Below are 20,948 nucleotides of genomic sequence, written 5' to 3'. Positions count from 1 at the left end.
CTTCACCCTACTTGCCTCTGGGGAATGTCCCTGTACTTACTGTAAGTCGCTCTGGATAAGAGCGTCTGCTAAATGACTAAATGTAAATGTAATCAAGGACAACCTCTGGCAAAAGTCCAGTAAACTCCTGTACGTGAATTACAATTTAAACCATATATGGCTCTAATCGGCAAAAAATACACTGGACACACTTAAATGTAAATGTGAATGTGATTAGAGAGAAAGTCTCAACCTCTAAATGGACATGATAAATGTCCACCCCAAGGCTATTTTTGACATGATAAATGTCCATTTACGTGTAAATGTACTTTGTTAGCAATTGAACAGGGCTTTGAAATGTACAGGTCACATGACCAAAAAGCTATTGACGTTTGAAAGCACTGAGAGCAGCACATAGTTGACAAAAAATACACAGCGCTATCTTGCAGCGCTAGAGCCATCGTTACTGGAGCAATTAAATATATATCTTGTTCTGCCTGTGTTGTGATATACATGCCTAAAAAGTGCCTAATATTTCTATACTGAAATAATATCTGCATCATAATTATTATGACTATGATGATTTTTCATTAGGCTATTTTTAGTGCCCCCTCAGCACTTGGTGGCTTACGCACTCTCCTGATACGTGTACCTCTTTCTATCTTTGTAGATCATTCAGTAGAAATCTCAGATAACATACCACTCTGAGTATTTGAACCATGGCATCCAAAGTGGCAGTTGTGCTCGTGATGTTCTACCTGTCAGGATTTACCTGTGGGATCCGACTTGATGGCAATGGGTACACAGATATTCTAATAGCTATCAACCCTGCTGTGACTGAAGACCCTTTGCTCCTTGAACGAATCAAGGTAAGATGGAAATAAATATTCTACAATACAAACATTACCCACTGGGAAGAGGCCCCGGGGAAGACCCAGGACACGCTGGAGGGACTATGTCTCTCAGCTGGCCTGGGAACGCCTCGGGGTCCCCCAGGAAGAGCTGGTGGAAGTTGCCGGGGAGAGGGAATTCTGGGCCTCCCTGCTTAGGTCGCTGCCCCCGCGACCCGACCACCGGAAAAGCGGCAGATGATGGATGGATGGATGGATGGATATAAACATTACAAAATACATTTATTTTAGCTTGGATCTATTTTAAGTGTAAGGCTGGGTGTCACCCTGCTGGACGGAGTCTCTGCTTGATGGGTCGCACACCTCATTGTGTAACTTACTGTTGCATTGCTAGGCATATGTTGATAAGTAAGTTAAGATGTGGTCTGATTGGTTGTTCAGGGAGAGGAAGCATTGTTCTATGGATTCTTCATCTCCTGAGGGCTTCTCCTCAGCTCTGGCTTGTCCTACTGATTCTCGTTTGCTCACCTCTTACTCTCCCTTTCTCTCTCTGTCTCTGATATACCATAATCAAGGTAGAGTTGGTAAGATTTAAAACCTTCACTTTGTAGCATGTTTGCCTTTCTTGATTTCATTCATTTGCAATGTTATTAAATAAACGATCACCTTACTTTGACCATCCTTGCTCTGATTTAACCCATAGAATAAAATACCTGCAATTCCATTGGTATATGCAGTATTTGGTTAATGGTAATACACTGTTCAGTCTGCCATCTTCCTTTAAACATAGGGGAATTCGTTTTGGTTGTTTGGCCAATATTAAACCCCCTACATAAGCGTGGAGTTAAGTTGAATCCCTTGACTTTGGCATGACATACTGTGGACCACTCTCGCTCGCCCTGATATAACTATTAATTCATTCTTTTAGGAAATATTGTCTGACGCCTCCTCGTATTTATTTCAAGTGATGAACAACAAATTGTACTTCAAGGATGTGACGATATTAGTACCCCCAAAGTGGACAGGAAAGTATTCCAGAGCAAATACTGAAACATATGAAAAGGTAACATTTTCGTTTTTATTACACTGAAATATTTAATCATCACATAAATAATGTATAGTGAACAAGTCTGTGTGCTTTGTGTTTATATTTTTCTCTCTGTATTATATTATCTCAAAGTGCTTGTACTTTTTTTTTAAAGGCCAACATCATAATAGATGAGCCAAACAAATTCAATGGGAATGATCCTTACACTCTTCAGTATGGGGAATGTGGAACTGAGGGTCGCTATATCCGTCTGACTCCTGATTTCCTGAAACGTGATGAACTCATTCAATTCTATGGACCCAGAGGTACTGTACGCATTTCCTTCAGTGATTGTATCTTAAACATTATGAATTATAAATAACCTTTAACTGGTATTTGTAGGTAGGGTCCTGGTACATGAATGGGCACATCTAAGATGGGGTGTTTATGATGAATATGATGAGAGAAAACCCTTCTATACAGACAATGGAAAACTGGAGGCTACAAGGTAATTTACATTTGCAATATTGCAATATTATGAATAGAAGACATACAAACTACAGTAAAGATTGATTTGAATATTGATTATATATATTTAGTTTACAGTCTATGTTATTTAGTTTACGGAGCAACTTTTAGCTTGAGTTTGAAACGATTCAAAGCAAAATATCCCACCACCTCCCTTCAAAGCCACTCCTTCAAAACACATGAATGTGTGCTGCCTGACTACTGCCTGGAGGTAGTTAGACAGACAGACAAAGTAGCCGGTCCAATTCTTTCCGAATGCTGTCCAATCATTAGTGTCTGCCGGTCTGATCTGTGACACAGATATCGGGATTAATTTCATTTTGCTGTCAAACCTTTATATATGTAAAGTTTATTTCAGAAAATATGACAAAAAGTGCTTCTCAACATTGTCTACCCTGCCTTTAATATTTTGACATCGTCAAGGTACATAATTTTCCTTTTATTTTTTTTCCTCTATTTAAAGCCCCAGACTACTTAATAAACAGTTTTTCACAATCAATTTCTAGATGTACTAAGAATATGACAGGAGAGTGGCGATCCATCCCAAGTGGAGCCATGTGCACACCGACCAATATCAACGGGAAGCCGTACGACTGTTACTTCATCCCGCATAAATCTCAAACAACCAAAACATCCATTATGTATCTTCAGAGTATTGACTCAGTGGGTACAATCTATCTGATGAATTAAAATTCCAGGTTGTCCAGTATATGAGTGCTGTTTCTGATACCGATGTTTGTATGTTCACCGATGTGTCTGTATTTTTCTTACTTCATTCCTTACTGTTTAATAATTTTAATTAGCAATAGACTCCTAATTTGTACTTGTTGTCTCTGCCCAGGTAGTCCAGTTCTGCAATAAAAAAAATCACAACACTAAGGCTCCAAACATGCAGAACAGGATGTGTGGTGGCCGAAGTGTAGAGGAAGTTATATTTTCTTCCAGCGTGGACTCACAATATATCCCTTCCAGTTCTTTACCATCACCCAGTCCAGAACCCACATTCTCAGTGGTGCAAAGACAACAAAGAGTAGTTTGTCTCGTTCTAGATGTTTCAGGAAGCATGGGGGTACAGTGTATTGACATTTTATTACAGTAATTATGTTTTTATTGTGCAGATACAAAAGTCATTTCAATGTACACATAAATATTTTCTTTTATTAGGGTCAGAGAATTGTAAGACAACGTCAAGCAGCCTCACTTTTCTTGAAGCAAATTATTGAAGACCAATCCTATGTTGGGATTGTCACCTTTCACTCAACTGCCTCAGTCCTAAAACCATTGACCTTGATTGATAATTTGAAGACCAGAGAGAAGCTGGCAGATTCACTGCCCACCAACCCCAATGGTGGCACAGAAATATGTCAAGGTCTTTATAAAGGATTAGAGGTAATTAAACAAAAGAAGAATTTCGATCTAATCGATTTAATGCAATATAATCTCTGACTAGATTGCATCAGTGAACATTTACTATATATTTCAGGTTCTCAGAATGAATGGTGGGTTTTCAAATGGAAAAGAAATTATTTTCTTAACTGATGGAGAGTCTAATAGTCCAATAAATTGCGTAAACAATGCCATCGCAAGTGGTGCTACAGTACACACAATTAGTTTTGGACCTAGTGGAGATAAACTTATGGAAGAGATGTCTGAAAAAACAGGTGAGGTATAGAGCATCCTTTAAAATGAAGTTTTAAACATGCAGCCAGTCCATCCTTTTGATTGCACTATGGAGAAATTCTTTATCATTTTGATGATCATTTGATTTTTCCTTCTTTCTTCATTACAATTTGTAGGTGGTAAATTCTTCTATGCAGGAGATACTTTGAATTCCAATGAGCTTGTGGATGTCTTTGCTTCACTAACAACTTATGATGGAGATCCGACACAACAGACAATCCAGGTTAGCTGACTGTAGTCACCATGATGGTACGTAAACATTGATCTGCTTTTAATTCAGTACTCTGTTTTCACTATCTGTCACCTCTACCCAACAGCTTGAAAGCCTTGGATTTACTGTGAGTGGGTCTGGCTTGTTCAGTGGGACTGTGTCCATTGACAAGACAATTGGCAACTACACAGCTTTTCTGATCCTCTATGAACACAGTCCACCACCAACCATCCTCCTGATACGTGTACCTCTTTCTATCTTTGTAGATCATTCAGTAGAAATCTCAGATAACATACCACTCTGAGTATTTGAACCATGGCATCCAAAGTGGCAGTTGTGCTCGTGATGTTCTACCTGTCAGGATTTACCTGTGGGATCCGACTTGATGGCAATGGGTACACAGATATTCTAATAGCTATCAACCCTGCTGTGACTGAAGACCCTTTGCTCCTTGAACGAATCAAGGTAAGATGGAAATAAATATTCTACAATACAAACATTACCCACTGGGAAGAGGCCCCGGGGAAGACCCAGGACACGCTGGAGGGACTATGTCTCTCAGCTGGCCTGGGAACGCCTCGGGGTCCCCCAGGAAGAGCTGGTGGAAGTTGCCGGGGAGAGGGAATTCTGGGCCTCCCTGCTTAGGTCGCTGCCCCCGCGACCCGACCACCGGAAAAGCGGCAGATGATGGATGGATGGATGGATGGATATAAACATTACAAAATACATTTATTTTAGCTTGGATCTATTTTAAGTGTAAGGCTGGGTGTCACCCTGCTGGACGGAGTCTCTGCTTGATGGGTCGCACACCTCATTGTGTAACTTACTGTTGCATTGCTAGGCATATGTTGATAAGTAAGTTAAGATGTGGTCTGATTGGTTGTTCAGGGAGAGGAAGCATTGTTCTATGGATTCTTCATCTCCTGAGGGCTTCTCCTCAGCTCTGGCTTGTCCTACTGATTCTCGTTTGCTCACCTCTTACTCTCCCTTTCTCTCTCTGTCTCTGATATACCATAATCAAGGTAGAGTTGGTAAGATTTAAAACCTTCACTTTGTAGCATGTTTGCCTTTCTTGATTTCATTCATTTGCAATGTTATTAAATAAACGATCACCTTACTTTGACCATCCTTGCTCTGATTTAACCCATAGAATAAAATACCTGCAATTCCATTGGTATATGCAGTATTTGGTTAATGGTAATACACTGTTCAGTCTGCCATCTTCCTTTAAACATAGGGGAATTCGTTTTGGTTGTTTGGCCAATATTAAACCCCCTACATAAGCGTGGAGTTAAGTTGAATCCCTTGACTTTGGCATGACATACTGTGGACCACTCTCGCTCGCCCTGATATAACTATTAATTCATTCTTTTAGGAAATATTGTCTGACGCCTCCTCGTATTTATTTCAAGTGATGAACAACAAATTGTACTTCAAGGATGTGACGATATTAGTACCCCCAAAGTGGACAGGAAAGTATTCCAGAGCAAATACTGAAACATATGAAAAGGTAACATTTTCGTTTTTATTACACTGAAATATTTAATCATCACATAAATAATGTATAGTGAACAAGTCTGTGTGCTTTGTGTTTATATTTTTCTCTCTGTATTATATTATCTCAAAGTGCTTGTACTTTTTTTTTAAAGGCCAACATCATAATAGATGAGCCAAACAAATTCAATGGGAATGATCCTTACACTCTTCAGTATGGGGAATGTGGAACTGAGGGTCGCTATATCCGTCTGACTCCTGATTTCCTGAAACGTGATGAACTCATTCAATTCTATGGACCCAGAGGTACTGTACGCATTTCCTTCAGTGATTGTATCTTAAACATTATGAATTATAAATAACCTTTAACTGGTATTTGTAGGTAGGGTCCTGGTACATGAATGGGCACATCTAAGATGGGGTGTTTATGATGAATATGATGAGAGAAAACCCTTCTATACAGACAATGGAAAACTGGAGGCTACAAGGTAATTTACATTTGCAATATTGCAATATTATGAATAGAAGACATACAAACTACAGTAAAGATTGATTTGAATATTGATTATATATATTTAGTTTACAGTCTATGTTATTTAGTTTACGGAGCAACTTTTAGCTTGAGTTTGAAACGATTCAAAGCAAAATATCCCACCACCTCCCTTCAAAGCCACTCCTTCAAAACACATGAATGTGTGCTGCCTGACTACTGCCTGGAGGTAGTTAGACAGACAGACAAAGTAGCCGGTCCAATTCTTTCCGAATGCTGTCCAATCATTAGTGTCTGCCGGTCTGATCTGTGACACAGATATCGGGATTAATTTCATTTTGCTGTCAAACCTTTATATATGTAAAGTTTATTTCAGAAAATATGACAAAAAGTGCTTCTCAACATTGTCTACCCTGCCTTTAATATTTTGACATCGTCAAGGTACATAATTTTCCTTTTATTTTTTTTCCTCTATTTAAAGCCCCAGACTACTTAATAAACAGTTTTTCACAATCAATTTCTAGATGTACTAAGAATATGACAGGAGAGTGGCGATCCATCCCAAGTGGAGCCATGTGCACACCGACCAATATCAACGGGAAGCCGTACGACTGTTACTTCATCCCGCATAAATCTCAAACAACCAAAACATCCATTATGTATCTTCAGAGTATTGACTCAGTGGGTACAATCTATCTGATGAATTAAAATTCCAGGTTGTCCAGTATATGAGTGCTGTTTCTGATACCGATGTTTGTATGTTCACCGATGTGTCTGTATTTTTCTTACTTCATTCCTTACTGTTTAATAATTTTAATTAGCAATAGACTCCTAATTTGTACTTGTTGTCTCTGCCCAGGTAGTCCAGTTCTGCAATAAAAAAAATCACAACACTAAGGCTCCAAACATGCAGAACAGGATGTGTGGTGGCCGAAGTGTAGAGGAAGTTATATTTTCTTCCAGCGTGGACTCACAATATATCCCTTCCAGTTCTTTACCATCACCCAGTCCAGAACCCACATTCTCAGTGGTGCAAAGACAACAAAGAGTAGTTTGTCTCGTTCTAGATGTTTCAGGAAGCATGGGGGTACAGTGTATTGACATTTTATTACAGTAATTATGTTTTTATTGTGCAGATACAAAAGTCATTTCAATGTACACATAAATATTTTCTTTTATTAGGGTCAGAGAATTGTAAGACAACGTCAAGCAGCCTCACTTTTCTTGAAGCAAATTATTGAAGACCAATCCTATGTTGGGATTGTCACCTTTCACTCAACTGCCTCAGTCCTAAAACCATTGACCTTGATTGATAATTTGAAGACCAGAGAGAAGCTGGCAGATTCACTGCCCACCAACCCCAATGGTGGCACAGAAATATGTCAAGGTCTTTATAAAGGATTAGAGGTAATTAAACAAAAGAAGAATTTCGATCTAATCGATTTAATGCAATATAATCTCTGACTAGATTGCATCAGTGAACATTTACTATATATTTCAGGTTCTCAGAATGAATGGTGGGTTTTCAAATGGAAAAGAAATTATTTTCTTAACTGATGGAGAGTCTAATAGTCCAATAAATTGCGTAAACAATGCCATCGCAAGTGGTGCTACAGTACACACAATTAGTTTTGGACCTAGTGGAGATAAACTTATGGAAGAGATGTCTGAAAAAACAGGTGAGGTATAGAGCATCCTTTAAAATGAAGTTTTAAACATGCAGCCAGTCCATCCTTTTGATTGCACTATGGAGAAATTCTTTATCATTTTGATGATCATTTGATTTTTCCTTCTTTCTTCATTACAATTTGTAGGTGGTAAATTCTTCTATGCAGGAGATACTTTGAATTCCAATGAGCTTGTGGATGTCTTTGCTTCACTAACAACTTATGATGGAGATCCGACACAACAGACAATCCAGGTTAGCTGACTGTAGTCACCATGATGGTACGTAAACATTGATCTGCTTTTAATTCAGTACTCTGTTTTCACTATCTGTCACCTCTACCCAACAGCTTGAAAGCCTTGGATTTACTGTGAGTGGGTCTGGCTTGTTCAGTGGGACTGTGTCCATTGACAAGACAATTGGCAACTACACAGCTTTTCTGATCCTCTATGAACACAGTCCACCACCAACCATCCTTGTAGAAAGTCCCTCTGGACAGAAATATAATACATTTAAAACTGATCCTCAAGGGAATTCTCTCACCCTGAATATTCCAGGAACAGCAGAGGTGTGTGCTTACTTAAATTCTTTTGAAATGTTCATGGAATATATTTGTACTTATTGACATGTACATGCACATTTCAACAATTACTTTGACCTGTGTACAGTAAGAATGAGTTATGGTTGCGGTTGTGGTTGTGGTTAGTTATGGTTGTTTCAGATTTTTGGGATTTTTATTTTTGCAAGGTGAAGACTACATAATACACTTTGTCACGTAACTAGTGCTGTGCCGTCTGTTACGTTTCATGTCCTATTCAACCCCAGAAAGGAAAATGGACGTACACCATTACCAGCAACGGACAAGCACAGACTATGTCAATAACAGTGACCAGTCGTCCGGTCAGTGCAGACGTTCCGCCTGTTACAGTGAAGACTCACATGAACCAACAGTCCAGTAACGGTGCCAAACCCATGGTGGTTTTTGCTGCAGTCAGCCAGAATGGACTTCCTGTCATACTGGCAGACGTGAGAGCTACTCTGGAGTCTGATGCTGGAGACAAACAAGAGATGGATTTACTAGATAATGGAGCAGGTGAGTTAGAAAAGAGCTACATATCAAAACATTTTAACTTAAAAAAGAATATGGCATTTTGTCATTGCCTTCATTATTGATAATACACTTATCACACAAATCTTTTTTTTAAGGTGCCGATGCTTTCAGAAATGATGGCATCTATTCCAGATACTTTACACGAATGAAAGGTGGGAAATACAACTTGAAAGTGAGAGTACAGAACGGATATGGAAAAGCTAGATTCTCCCTTAAGAGACACAGTGGTGCCATGTACATACCTGGATATGTGGTTGATGGTATGGCTCCATCTTACACATTACGTTTGGACACTAAGGATTTGTGTGTGAATTCATGTGAAGGCCTGCATCCTCTTAAAATCTAAAGTCCTATGTTGCCAACAAAATCAAATGTATCATAGACATCACTGATTTCCTTCTTCAGTTAACCGTTTGATGACTGTCCCTTCAGGAAAGTTGGAGCTCAATCCACCAAAGACCTCTGTTGGTGAGGAGGACCCAAAGGCAGATGTTGGCAACTTCAGCAGGACAGCCATAGGTGTGAGCTTCACTGTGAATCTGCCACCTGGTGTTCCCACTATGACGAAATTCCCCCCCAACACCATCAAAGACCTGAACGCAGAGTTGGTGAAGAACAGAGTGCTGCTCATCTGGACTGCACCTGGGGAGGACTTGGACCAGGGCACAGGTGAGAACAAATCTGTGCTCACATGACATGGCTTCCATTTCGGACACTTTGCCGAAACAAGTGACTGTATATCACAAGTACCTGACGTGTGATTTCTTCTCAGCGAGTAAATACGACATCCGCTACAGTGAGGATCCTGATGTGCTCAGATCCAACTTCAACAACGCTCATCCAGTCAACTCATCTAACCTGCTACCAAGTCAATCTGGATCCTCAGAACAGCTCTCCTTCACTCCCACCCATGGAACGATGAGAAACGGCACCACTCTGTTCTTTGCAGTTAAAGCAGTTGACAAGGATATGCTTTCCTCTGAAACCTCCAACCTTGCTCAAGTTGCTGCTGCCCTGAAATTTCCCCCCAACAAAATCACAGACCTAAATGCAGAGTTGGTGAAGGACAGAGTGCTGCTCAAATGGACTGCACCTGGGGATGACTTCCACCAGGGCACAGGTGAGAACAAATGTTTACTCCCACGACATGGCTTCCGTTTCGGACACTTTGCCGAAACAAGTGACTGTACGTCACAAGTACCTGACGTGTGATTTCTTTTCAGCGAGTAAATACGACATCCGCTACAGTGAGGATCCTGATGTGCTCAGATCCAACTTCAACAACGCTCATCCAGTCAACTCATCTAACCTGCTACCAAGTGAATCTGGATCCTCAGAACAGCTCTCCTTCACTCCCAGCCATGGAACGATGAGAAACGGCACCACTCTGTTCTTTGCAGTTAAAGCAGTTGACAAGGATATGCTTTCCTCTGAAACCTCCAACCTTGCTCAAGTTGCTGCTGCCCTGAAATTTCCCCCCAACAAAATCACAGACCTAAATGCAGAGTTGGTGAAGGACAGAGTGCTGCTCAAATGGACTGCACCTGGGGATGACTTCCACCAGGGCACAGGTGAGAACAAATGTTTACTCCCACGACATGGCTTCCGTTTCGGACACTTTGCCGAAACAAGTGGCTGTATGTCACAAGTACCTGACGTGTGATTTCTTTTCAGCGAGTAAATACGACATCCGCTACAGTGAGGATCCTGATGTGCTCAGATCCAACTTCAACAACGCTCATCCAGTCAACTCATCTAACCTGCTACCAAGTGAATCTGGATCCTCAGAACAGCTCTCCTTCACTCCCACAAATGGAACGATGAGAAACGGCACCACTCTGTTCTTTGCAGTTAAAGCAGTTGACAAGGATATGCTTTCCTCTGAAACCTCCAACCTTGCTCAAGTTGCTGCTGCCCTGAAATTTCCCCCCAACAAAATCACAGACCTAAATGCAGAGTTGGTGAAGGACAGAGTGCTGCTCAAATGGACTGCACCTGGGGATGACTTCCACCAGGGCACAGGTGAGAACAAATGTTTACTCCCACGACATGGCTTCCGTTTCGGACACTTTGCCGAAACAAGTGACTGTATGTCACAAGTACCTGACGTGTGATTTCTTTTCAGCGAGTAAATACGACATCCGCTACAGTGAGGATCCTGATGTGCTCAGATCCAACTTCAACAACGCTCATCCAGTCAACTCATCTAACCTGCTACCAAGTGAATCTGGATCCTCAGAACAGCTCTCCATCACTCCCACAAATGGAACGATGAGAAACGGCACCACTCTGTTCTTTGCAGTTAAAGCAGTTGACAAGGATATGCTTTCCTCTGAAACCTCCAACCTTGCTCAAGTTGCTGCTGCCCTGAAATTTCCCCCCAACAAAATCACAGACCTAAATGCAGAGTTGGTGAGGGATAGAGTGCTGCTCAAATGGACTGCACCTGGGGATGACTTCCACCAGGGCACAGGTGAGAACAAATGTTTACTCCCACGACATGGCTTCCGTTTCGGACACTTTGCCGAAACAAGTGACTGTATGTCACAAGTACCTGACGTGTGATTTCTTTTCAGCGAGTAAATACGACATCCGCTACAGTGAGGATCCTAATGTGCTCAGATCCAACTTCAACAACGCTCATCCAGTCAACTCATCTAACCTGCTACCAAGTGAATCTGGATCCTCAGAACAGCTCTCCTTCACTCCCAGCCATGGAACGATGAGAAACGGCACCACTCTGTTCTTTGCAGTTAAAGCAGTTGACAAGGATATGCTTTCCTCTGAAACCTCCAACCTTGCTCAAGTTGCTGCTGCCCTGAAATTTCCCCCCAACAAAATCACAGACCTAAATGCAGAGTTGGTGAAGGACAGAGTGCTGCTCAAATGGACTGCACCTGGGGATGACTTCCACCAGGGCACAGGTGAGAACAAATGTTTACTCCCACGACATGGCTTCCGTTTCGGACACTTTGCCGAAACAAGTGACTGTATGTCACAAGTACCTGACGTGTGATTTCTTTTCAGCGAGTAAATACGACATCCGCTACAGTGAGGATCCTGATGTGCTCAGATCCAACTTCAACAACGCTCATCCAGTCAACTCATCTAACCTGCTACCAAGTGAATCTGGATCCTCAGAACAGCTCTCCATCACTCCCACAAATGGAACGATGAGAAACGGCACCACTCTGTTCTTTGCAGTTAAAGCAGTTGACAAGGATATGCTTTCCTCTGAAACCTCCAACCTTGCTCAAGTTGCTGCTGCCCTGAAATTTCCCCCCAACAAAATCACAGACCTAAATGCAGAGTTGGTGAGGGATAGAGTGCTGCTCAAATGGACTGCACCTGGGGATGACTTCCACCAGGGCACAGGTGAGAACAAATGTTTACTCCCACGACATGGCTTCCGTTTCGGACACTTTGCCGAAACAAGTGACTGTATGTCACAAGTACCTGACGTGTGATTTCTTTTCAGCGAGTAAATACGACATCCGCTACAGTGAGGATCCTGATGTGCTCAGAACCAACTTCAACAACGCTCATCCAGTCAACTCATCTAACCTGCTACCAAGTGAATCTGGATCCTCAGAACAGCTCTCCTTCACTCCCAGCCATGGAACGATGAGAAACGGCACCACTCTGTTCTTTGCAGTTAAAGCAGTTGACAAGGATATGCTTTCCTCTGAAACCTCCAACCTTGCTCAAGTTGCTGCTGCCCTGAAATTTCCCCCCAACAAAATCACAGACCTAAATGCAGAGTTGGTGAAGGACAGAGTGCTGCTCAAATGGACTGCACCTGGGGATGACTTCCACCAGGGCACAGGTGAGAACAAATGTTTACTCCCACGACATGGCTTCCGTTTCGGACACTTTGCCGAAACAAGTGACTGTATGTCACAAGTACCTGACGTGTGATTTCTTTTCAGCGAGTAAATACGACATCCGCTACAGTGAGGATCCTGAAGTGCTCAGATCCAACTTCAACAACGCTCATCCAGTCAACTCATCTAACCTGCTACCAAGTGAATCTGGATCCTCAGAACAGCTCTCCTTCACTCCCACAAATGGAACGATGAGAAACGGCACCACTCTGTTCTTTGCAGTTAAAGCAGTTGACAAGGATATGCTTTCCTCTGAAACCTCCAACCTTGCTCAAGTTGCTGCTGCCCTGAAATTTCCCCCCAACAAAATCACAGACCTAAATGCAGAGTTGGTGAAGGACAGAGTGCTGCTCAAATGGACTGCACCTGGGGATGACTTCCACCAGGGCACAGGTGAGAACAAATGTTTAATCCCACGACATGGCTTCCGTTTCGGACACTTTGCCGAAACAAGTGACTGTATGTCACAAGTACCTGACGTGTGATTTCTTTTCAGCGAGTAAATACGACATCCGCTACAGTGAGGATCCTGATGTGCTCAGAACCAACTTCAACAACGCTCATCCAGTCAACTCATCTAACCTGCTACCAAGTGAATCTGGATCCTCAGAACAGCTCTCCTTCACTCCCAGCCATGGAACGATGAGAAACGGCACCACTCTGTTCTTTGCAGTTAAAGCAGTTGACAAGGATATGCTTTCCTCTGAAACCTCCAACCTTGCTCAAGTTGCTGCTGCCCTGAAATTTCCCCCCAACAAAATCACAGACCTAAATGCAGAGTTGGTGAAGGACAGAGTGCTGCTCAAATGGACTGCACCTGGGGAGGACTTGGACCAGGGCACAGGTGAGAACAAATCTGTGCTCACATGACATGGCTTCCATTTCGGACACTTTGCCGAAACAAGTGACTGTATATCACAAGTACCTGACGTGTGATTTCTTCTCAGCGAGTAAATACGACATCCGCTACAGTGAGGATCCTGATGTGCTCAGATCCAACTTCAACAACGCTCATCCAGTCAACTCATCTAACCTGCTACCAAGTGAATCTGGATCCTCAGAACAGCTCTCCTTCACTCCCACAAATGGAACGATGAGAAACGGCACCACTCTGTTCTTTGCAGTTAAAGCAGTTGACAAGGATATGCTTTCCTCTGAAACCTCCAACCTTGCTCAAGTTGCTGCTGCCCTGAAATTTCCCCCCAACAAAATCACAGACCTAAATGCAGAGTTGGTGAAGGACAGAGTGCTGCTCAAATGGACTGCACCTGGGGATGACTTCCACCAGGGCACAGGTGAGAACAAATGTTTACTCCCACGACATGGCTTCCGTTTCGGACACTTTGCCGAAACAAGTGACTGTATGTCACAAGTACCTGACGTGTGATTTCTTTTCAGCGAGTAAATACGACATCCGCTACAGTGAGGATCCTGATGTGCTCAGATCCAACTTCAACAACGCTCATCCAGTCAACTCATCTAACCTGCTACCAAGTGAATCTGGATCCTCAGAACAGCTCTCCATCACTCCCACAAATGGAACGATGAGAAACGGCACCACTCTGTTCTTTGCAGTTAAAGCAGTTGACAAGGATATGCTTTCCTCTGAAACCTCCAACCTTGCTCAAGTTGCTGCTGCCCTGAAATTTCCCCCCAACAAAATCACAGACCTAAATGCAGAGTTGGTGAGGGATAGAGTGCTGCTCAAATGGACTGCACCTGGGGATGACTTCCACCAGGGCACAGGTGAGAACAAATGTTTACTCCCACGACATGGCTTCCGTTTCGGACACTTTGCCGAAACAAGTGACTGTATGTCACAAGTACCTGACGTGTGATTTCTTTTCAGCGAGTAAATACGACATCCGCTACAGTGAGGATCCTAATGTGCTCAGATCCAACTTCAACAACGCTCATCCAGTCAACTCATCTAACCTGCTACCAAGTGAATCTGGATCCTCAGAACAGCTCTCCTTCACTCCCAGCCATGGAACGATGAGAAACGGCACCACTCTGTTCTTTGCAGTTAAAGCAGTTGACAAGGATATGCTTTCCTCTGAAACCTCCAACCTTGCTCAAGTTGCTGCTGCCCTGAAATTTCCCCCCAACAAAATCACAGACCTAAATGCAGAGTTGGTGAAGGACAGAGTGCTGCTCAAATGGACTGCACCTGGGGATGACTTCCACCAGGGCACAGGTGAGAACAAATGTTTACTCCCACGACATGGCTTCCGTTTCGGACACTTTGCCGAAACAAGTGACTGTATGTCACAAGTACCTGACGTGTGATTTCTTTTCAGCGAGTAAATACGACATCCGCTACAGTGAGGATCCTGATGTGCTCAGATCCAACTTCAACAACGCTCATCCAGTCAACTCATCTAACCTGCTACCAAGTGAATCTGGATCCTCAGAACAGCTCTCCATCACTCCCACAAATGGAACGATGAGAAACGGCACCACTCTGTTCTTTGCAGTTAAAGCAGTTGACAAGGATATGCTTTCCTCTGAAACCTCCAACCTTGCTCAAGTTGCTGCTGCCCTGAAATTTCCCCCCAACAAAATCACAGACCTAAATGCAGAGTTGGTGAGGGATAGAGTGCTGCTCAAATGGACTGCACCTGGGGATGACTTCCACCAGGGCACAGGTGAGAACAAATGTTTACTCCCACGACATGGCTTCCGTTTCGGACACTTTGCCGAAACAAGTGACTGTATGTCACAAGTACCTGACGTGTGATTTCTTTTCAGCGAGTAAATACGACATCCGCTACAGTGAGGATCCTGATGTGCTCAGAACCAACTTCAACAACGCTCATCCAGTCAACTCATCTAACCTGCTACCAAGTGAATCTGGATCCTCAGAACAGCTCTCCTTCACTCCCAGCCATGGAACGATGAGAAACGGCACCACTCTGTTCTTTGCAGTTAAAGCAGTTGACAAGGATATGCTTTCCTCTGAAACCTCCAACCTTGCTCAAGTTGCTGCTGCCCTGAAATTTCCCCCCAACAAAATCACAGACCTAAATGCAGAGTTGGTGAAGGACAGAGTGCTGCTCAAATGGACTGCACCTGGGGATGACTTCCACCAGGGCACAGGTGAGAACAAATGTTTACTCCCACGACATGGCTTCCGTTTCGGACACTTTGCCGAAACAAGTGACTGTATGTCACAAGTACCTGACGTGTGATTTCTTTTCAGCGAGTAAATACGACATCCGCTACAGTGAGGATCCTGAAGTGCTCAGATCCAACTTCAACAACGCTCATCCAGTCAACTCATCTAACCTGCTACCAAGTGAATCTGGATCCTCAGAACAGCTCTCCTTCACTCCCACAAATGGAACGATGAGAAACGGCACCACTCTGTTCTTTGCAGTTAAAGCAGTTGACAAGGATATGCTTTCCTCTGAAACCTCCAACCTTGCTCAAGTTGCTGCTGCCCTGAAATTTCCCCCCAACAAAATCACAGACCTAAATGCAGAGTTGGTGAAGGACAGAGTGCTGCTCAAATGGACTGCACCTGGGGATGACTTCCACCAGGGCACAGGTGAGAACAAATGTTTAATCCCACGACATGGCTTCCGTTTCGGACACTTTGCCGAAACAAGTGACTGTATGTCACAAGTACCTGACGTGTGATTTCTTTTCAGCGAGTAAATACGACATCCGCTACAGTGAGGATCCTGATGTGCTCAGAACCAACTTCAACAACGCTCATCCAGTCAACTCATCTAACCTGCTACCAAGTGAATCTGGATCCTCAGAACAGCTCTCCTTCACTCCCAGCCATGGAACGATGAGAAACGGCACCACTCTGTTCTTTGCAGTTAAAGCAGTTGACAAGGATATGCTTTCCTCTGAAACCTCCAACCTTGCTCAAGTTGCTGCTGCCCTGAAATTTCCCCCCAACAAAATCACAGACCTAAATGCAGAGTTGGTGAAGGACAGAGTGCTGCTCAAATGGACTGCACCTGGGGAGGACTTGGACCAGGGCACAGGTGAGAACAAATCTGTGCTCACATGACATGGCTTCCATTTCGGACACTTTGCCGAAACAAGTGACTGTATATCACAAGTACCTGACGTGTGATTTCTTCTCAGCGAGTAAATACGACATCCGCTACAGTGAGGATCCTGATGTGCTCAGATCCAACTTCAACAACGCTCATCCAGTCAACTCATCTAACCTGCTACCAAGTGAATCTGGATCCTCAGAACAGCTCTCCTTCACTCCCACCCATGGAACGATGAGAAACGGCACCACTCTGTTCTTTGCAGTTAAAGCAGTTGACAAGGATATGCTTTCCTCTGAAACCTCCAACCTTGCTCAAGTTGCTGCTGCCCTGAAATTTCCCCCCAACAAAATCACAGACCTAAATGCAGAGTTGGTGAAGGACAGAGTGCTGCTCAAATGGACTGCACCTGGGGATGACTTCCACCAGGGCACAGGTGAGAACAAATGTTTACTCCCACGACATGGCTTCCGTTTCGGACACTTTGCCGAAACAAGTGACTGTACGTCACAAGTACCTGACGTGTGATTTCTTTTCAGCGAGTAAATACGACATCCGCTACAGTGAGGATCCTGATGTGCTCAGATCCAACTTCAACAACGCTCATCCAGTCAACTCATCTAACCTGCTACCAAGTGAATCTGGATCCTCAGAACAGCTCTCCTTCACTCCCAGCCATGGAACGATGAGAAACGGCACCACTCTGTTCTTTGCAGTTAAAGCAGTTGACAAGGATATGCTTTCCTCTGAAACCTCCAACCTTGCTCAAGTTGCTGCTGCCCTGAAATTTCCCCCCAACAAAATCACAGACCTAAATGCAGAGTTGGTGAAGGACAGAGTGCTGCTCAAATGGACTGCACCTGGGGATGACTTCCACCAGGGCACAGGTGAGAACAAATGTTTACTCCCACGACATGGCTTCCGTTTCGGACACTTTGCCGAAACAAGTGGCTGTATGTCACAAGTACCTGACGTGTGATTTCTTTTCAGCGAGTAAATACGACATCCGCTACAGTGAGGATCCTGATGTGCTCAGATCCAACTTCAACAACGCTCATCCAGTCAACTCATCTAACCTGCTACCAAGTGAATCTGGATCCTCAGAACAGCTCTCCATCACTCCCACAAATGGAACGATGAGAAACGGCACCACTCTGTTCTTTGCAGTTAAAGCAGTTGACAAGGATATGCTTTCCTCTGAAACCTCCAACCTTGCTCAAGTTGCTGCTGCCCTGAAATTTCCCCCCAACAAAATCACAGACCTAAATGCAGAGTTGGTGAGGGATAGAGTGCTGCTCAAATGGACTGCACCTGGGGATGACTTCCACCAGGGCACAGGTGAGAACAAATGTTTACTCCCACGACATGGCTTCCGTTTCGGACACTTTGCCGAAACAAGTGACTGTATGTCACAAGTACCTGACGTGTGATTTCTTTTCAGCGAGTAAATACGACATCCGCTACAGTGAGGATCCTGATGTGCTCAGAACCAACTTCAACAACGCTCATCCAGTCAACTCATCTAACCTGCTACCAAGTGAATCTGGATCCTCAGAACAGCTCTCCTTCACTCCCAGCCATGGAACGATGAGAAACGGCACCACTCTGTTCTTTGCAGTTAAAGCAGTTGACAAGGATATGCTTTCCTCTGAAACCTCCAACCTTGCTCAAGTTGCTGCTGCCCTGAAATTTCCCCCCAACAAAATCACAGACCTAAATGCAGAGTTGGTGAAGGACAGAGTGCTGCTCAAATGGACTGCACCTGGGGATGACTTCCACCAGGGCACAGGTGAGAACAAATGTTTACTCCCACGACATGGCTTCCGTTTCGGACACTTTGCCGAAACAAGTGACTGTATGTCACAAGTACCTGACGTGTGATTTCTTTTCAGCGAGTAAATATGACATCCGCTACAGTGAGGATCCTGAAGTGCTCAGATCCAACTTCAACAACGCTCATCCAGTCAACTCATCTAACCTGCTACCAAGTGAATCTGGATCCTCAGAACAGCTCTCCTTCACTCCCACAAATGGAACGATGAGAAACGGCACCACTCTGTTCTTTGCAGTTAAAGCAGTTGACAAGGATATGCTTTCCTCTGAAACCTCCAACCTTGCTCAAGTTGCTGCTGCCCTGAAATTTCCCCCCAACAAAATCACAGACCTAAATGCAGAGTTGGTGAAGGACAGAGTGCTGCTCAAATGGACTGCACCTGGGGATGACTTCCACCAGGGCACAGGTGAGAACAAATGTTTAATCCCACGACATGGCTTCCGTTTCGGACACTTTGCCGAAACAAGTGACTGTATGTCACAAGTACCTGACGTGTGATTTCTTTTCAGCGAGTAAATACGACATCCGCTACAGTGAGGATCCTGATGTGCTCAGATCCAACTTCAACAACGCTCATCCAGTCAACTCATCTAACCTGCTACCAAGTGAATCTGGATCCTCAGAACAGCTCTCCTTCACTCCCAGCCATGGAACGATGAGAAACGGCACCACTCTGTTCTTTGCAGTTAAAGCAGTTGACAAGGATATGCTTTCCTCTGAAACCTCCAACCTTGCTCAAGTTGCTGCTGCCCTGAAATTTCCCCCCAACAAAATCACAGACCTAAATGCAGAGTTGGTGAAGGACAGAGTGCTGCTCAAATGGACTGCACCTGGGGATGACTTCCACCAGGGCACAGGTGAGAACAAATGTTTAATCCCACGACATGGCTTCCGTTTCGGACACTTTGCCGAAACAAGTGACTGTATGTCACAAGTACCTGACGTGTGATTTCTTTTCAGCGAGTAAATACGACATCCGCTACAGTGAGGATCCTGATGTGCTCAGATCCAACTTCAACAACGCTCATCTGATCAACTCATCTAACCTGCTACCAAGTGAATCTGGATCCTCAGAAAAGCTCTCCTTCACTCCCACCCATGGAACGATGAGAAACGGCACCACTCTGTTCTTTGCAGTTAAAGCAGTTGACAAGGATATGTTTTCCTCTGAAACCTCCAACCTTGCTCAAGTTGCTGCTGCCCTGAAATTTCCCCCCAACAAAATCACAGACCTAAATGCAGAGTTGGTGAAGGACAGAGTGCTGCTCAAATGGACTGCACCTGGGGATGACTTCCACCAGGGCACAGGTGAGAACAAATGTTTACTCCCACGACATGGCTTCCGTTTCGGACACTTTGCCGAAACAAGTGACTGTATGTCACAAGTACCTGACGTGTGATTTCTTTTCAGCGAGTAAATACGACATCCGCTACAGTGAGGATCCTGATGTGCTCAGATCCAACTTCAACAACGCTCATCCAGTCAACTCATCTAACCTGCTACCAAGTGAATCTGGATCCTCAGAACAGCTCTCCTTCACTCCAACGATGAGAAACGGCACCACTCTGTTCTTTGCAATTAAAGCAGTTGACAATGACATTCTTTCCTCTGAAACCTCCAACCTTGCTCAAGTAACCAAGGTCATTGGTTACATTGAAAGTCCTGGCAATGGTGTAAACATGATAGCAATTTACATATCCATCGCCATGGTAGCCATAGTGGGCGGTTTGATTGTAGGTGTGACAATGACTGCACGAAAACGAAAACGGACACTGCAAATTAACCCTCCTGTTGTGTTCCGGTCAAAAATAACCGGTCATTCAATTGAGTGGGTAAGACTATACTAATTTTTAGACTAAAGGTTCCATGACTTTGTCTACACAGGGTATCTAAATAGACAAAACATTTTTTACGAAATTTCATAAAAATGTGGGTGTTTTATTTAACTTTTGTACACCTGTGGTGTTCCCGGTCAAAAATGACCGGTCATTCAAATGAGTGGGTAAGACTATTTTTTTTGTTGAAAATGTTGTTCAGGCACACACCCATACAACAGATGGACACACTTACCCTCCCAGACCCAACATGCACGTGTGTTTGAGTATACATATGCACACACATACATACACACACTGACTATGATCCAGACAAAGAGACAACCGATGTTGAACAATCT

At 43.7% G+C, this 20,948-nt stretch overlaps 2 protein-coding genes across 2 annotated transcripts; both read left to right on the top strand.

Moving 5' to 3' along the window:
* The first annotated feature begins 698 nt into the window (after positions 1 to 698).
* On the top strand, positions 699 to 20,619 carry LOC136936550 (calcium-activated chloride channel regulator 3A-1-like). The gene is made up of 18 exons (XM_067230170.1): positions 699 to 848; positions 1,759 to 1,893; positions 2,033 to 2,183; positions 2,260 to 2,365; positions 2,892 to 3,048; positions 3,227 to 3,454; positions 3,550 to 3,774; positions 3,869 to 4,046; positions 4,182 to 4,288; positions 4,383 to 4,518; positions 4,638 to 4,741; positions 7,762 to 7,939; positions 8,075 to 8,181; positions 8,276 to 8,494; positions 8,752 to 9,019; positions 9,133 to 9,297; positions 9,470 to 9,706; positions 20,183 to 20,619. Exons 1-18 carry the CDS (start codon positions 699 to 701, stop codon positions 20,617 to 20,619), a joined length of 3,288 nt encoding a protein of 1,095 aa, XP_067086271.1.
* On the top strand, positions 18,525 to 20,171 carry LOC136936551 (uncharacterized). Its single transcript, XM_067230171.1, has 4 exons — positions 18,525 to 18,726; positions 18,830 to 19,177; positions 19,281 to 19,628; positions 19,732 to 20,171. Exons 1-4 carry the CDS (start codon positions 18,525 to 18,527, stop codon positions 20,169 to 20,171), a joined length of 1,338 nt encoding a protein of 445 aa, XP_067086272.1.
* Positions 20,620 to 20,948: the final 329 nt, after the last annotated feature.

This window comes from Osmerus mordax, chromosome 27 (assembly GCF_038355195.1).
Source record: "Osmerus mordax isolate fOsmMor3 chromosome 27, fOsmMor3.pri, whole genome shotgun sequence".
NCBI lineage: Eukaryota > Metazoa > Chordata > Actinopteri > Osmeriformes > Osmeridae > Osmerus > Osmerus mordax.
This window is presented reverse-complemented; position numbering and strand designations above follow the sequence as displayed.